We start from the raw sequence: 2500 nt of genomic DNA, 5'->3' as shown, positions 1-2500 counted from the left end.
GAGAGAGAGAGAGAGAGAGAGAGAGAGAAGAGAGAGAGAGAGAGAGAGAGAGAGAGAGAGAGAGAGAGAAGAGAGAGAGGGAGAGAGGGAGAGAGAGAGAGAGAGAGAGAGAGAGAGAGAGAGAGAGAGAGAGAGAAGAGGAGGAGGAGAGAGAGAGAGAGAGGGAGAGAGAGAGAGAGAGAAGAGAGAGAGAGAGAGAGAGAGGGAGAGGAGAGAGAGAGAGAGAGAGAGAGAGAGAGGAGAAGAGAGAAGAGAGAGAAAGAGAAAGAGAGAGAAAAGAGAGAGAGAGAGAGAGAGAGAGAGAGAGAGAGAGAGAGAGAGAGAGAGAGAGAGAGAGAGAGAGAGAGAGAGAGAGAGAGAGAGAGGGGCGAGAGAGAGAGAGAGAGAAGAGAGAAGAGAAAGAGAGAGAGAAGAGAGAGAGAGAGAGAGAGAGAGAAGAGAGAGAGAGAGAGAGAGAAGAGGGTAGAGAGAGAGAGAGAGAGAGAAGAGGGTAGAGAGAAAGAGAGGGAGAAGAGAGAAGAGAGAAGAGAGAGAGAGGAGAGAGAAGAGAGAGGAGAGAGAGAGAGAGAGAGAGAGAAAGAGAGGAAGAGAGAAGAGAGAGGAAGAGGAGAGAGAAGGAGAGAGAGAGAGAGAGAGAGAGAGAGAGAGAGAGAGAGAGAGAGAGAGAGAGAGAGAGAGAGAGAGAGAGAGAGAAAGAGAATGGGAGAGACAGGCAGGCAAATAAGGATGATTTAACATGGAAATGAAATTGTATCTATCATACAATACTAAAGTTTCATAAAATAATCTACATGACTACTAATTAATATCATTCTCAATCATTAATGTTCCTTTTTTCATCCAATATACATTACTGCATTGAATAGTATGCTGGTTATCATAGTGCAGTACATATTCATAAAAAAAAATCATATAACCACTTATCATTAGTAGCAGGAACAAAAATACAAATATTTTGTATTTAATATACATCACTGCAATAAAGGACATGTATCTATAGATGATGAAAAGAATAATAACAACAGCAATAAGAATGATAATAACAATGATGATAATAATAAATAAATTTGTATCCTGTGTACCTTTGCTTTACAGGTTGATAATGCAACTAATTAAACTTCAATCGAAACAAATTTCCCTTTGATTTGTAATTCTTCAAATAATCATCAGTATATAACAATTAATATATGGAATAAAACAATTCCCAGTGATTAAATTATAAATACCTGAGAAAAAATATCTTGTTCTTAAATAAGTAATATTATTTAATTTCCACTAAAGCAGTTTTTTTTTCCATATTGGCATGTAGCAACTAAACAAATATAATTCCATGACTATGTGAAAATTATATATAAGGGTAAATTAAGAAACAATTTAAAGTCATCTATAAAAGTTTATTAATTACCTCTGAACAAATTTGGATAGCATTTTGATCTACACTTGAAAAACTTAATGATAAACATGTATGGAAATATGGATAAAAACTACAAATACTTTACAAAATAATCATCTATATCACTTGATACAATATAAATATCTATATCACTTATTACAATACAAATATCTATATCACTTATTATAATACAAATATCTATATCACTTATTATAATATAAATATCTATATAATTTATTTTAAATGTGTAGTACATCAGCACCAGAGCTTGCTATCCTCAATTCTTTTTTTTCCATAAGACTGCTACCTTGTATATTTTCCTCTATTAATACATTTATTAACATTACCTTAAAAGATAAGTGTCGTAAAAAGGTTAACCTAATATGCAGCTTATTCTTTTTATATCACAGAAATAAAAATACGTAACAATATAAGCTGCCCTCTATCAGGTACTGAATTCTTCAACTTCATCTCTTTTCTGTGGAACATCTTGATTCTCTCTTCTATAGTCTTGAAATCTAGTAAAATACCTATTTCAAATACATTTTAAGAATATCCACATCAACATCAACTCTCTGCTTCTTGAGAAGTGGCTCTTCAGTAAGCTGCAAAGACTTCAAATTCTCAATACTTCTTTTCTTACTACTGAGTCTGTAGCCATAATTTTTATCACCTCGCGAGTCACAATAATTTCCAGGTAAGCTGACTGCATTTTCTTTCTGTCTTTTCACATAGGTGTACGTTTCATAAGTCTCCGTTTTAGTTCTTGGTTTGGTAAAGGCCAATTCTGCTCGTTTCAGAGAATGAGAATAGAATCCCTGGTTTTTCTTAAATACTTTCTCTTGCCTGACCCTTTCCAGTTCCTCAATTTCCTTCTCCCATGCAGTAATGATCTTCGAACCCCAGCCAACAGTTGTAATATGACCTGCAAATTCAACATCTCTGGGTAATATCTTAAACCCAAGTCTCTTTAAGGTCTCGGTCCACTCCTGCGTGAATTTGGGCTGCAGGTTTTTCAAGGAATGTGCGATGGACATCCGGATATTCTTGAGACGTGGGAAGCTTGACAAGGACTTCAACGTCTTTAATCCTACTTTATTTTCAGAC

General features: G+C 35.3%; 1 protein-coding gene across 1 annotated transcript in view; it reads right to left on the bottom strand.

Moving 5' to 3' along the window:
• Positions 1-1380: 1380 nt before the first annotated feature.
• LOC122258650 (leucine-rich repeat-containing protein 42) overlaps positions 1381-2500 on the bottom strand; it is a 1733-nt gene continuing 613 nt past the window's right edge. The window contains exon 1 of the mRNA XM_043024728.2: positions 1381-2500. This exon is cut by the window's right edge and continues 613 nt beyond it. Coding sequence (XP_042880662.2) covers positions 1924-2500 — 577 coding nt within the window. The 3' untranslated portion in view covers positions 1381-1923.

This window comes from Penaeus japonicus, unplaced genomic scaffold (genome assembly GCF_977035675.1).
Source record: "Penaeus japonicus unplaced genomic scaffold, GWHDUDI00000001_assembly GWHDUDI00000013, whole genome shotgun sequence".
Lineage (NCBI taxonomy): Eukaryota > Metazoa > Arthropoda > Malacostraca > Decapoda > Penaeidae > Penaeus > Penaeus japonicus.
The sequence above is the reverse complement of the archived record's forward strand: the minus strand, read 5'-3'. Positions and strand labels throughout refer to the sequence as shown.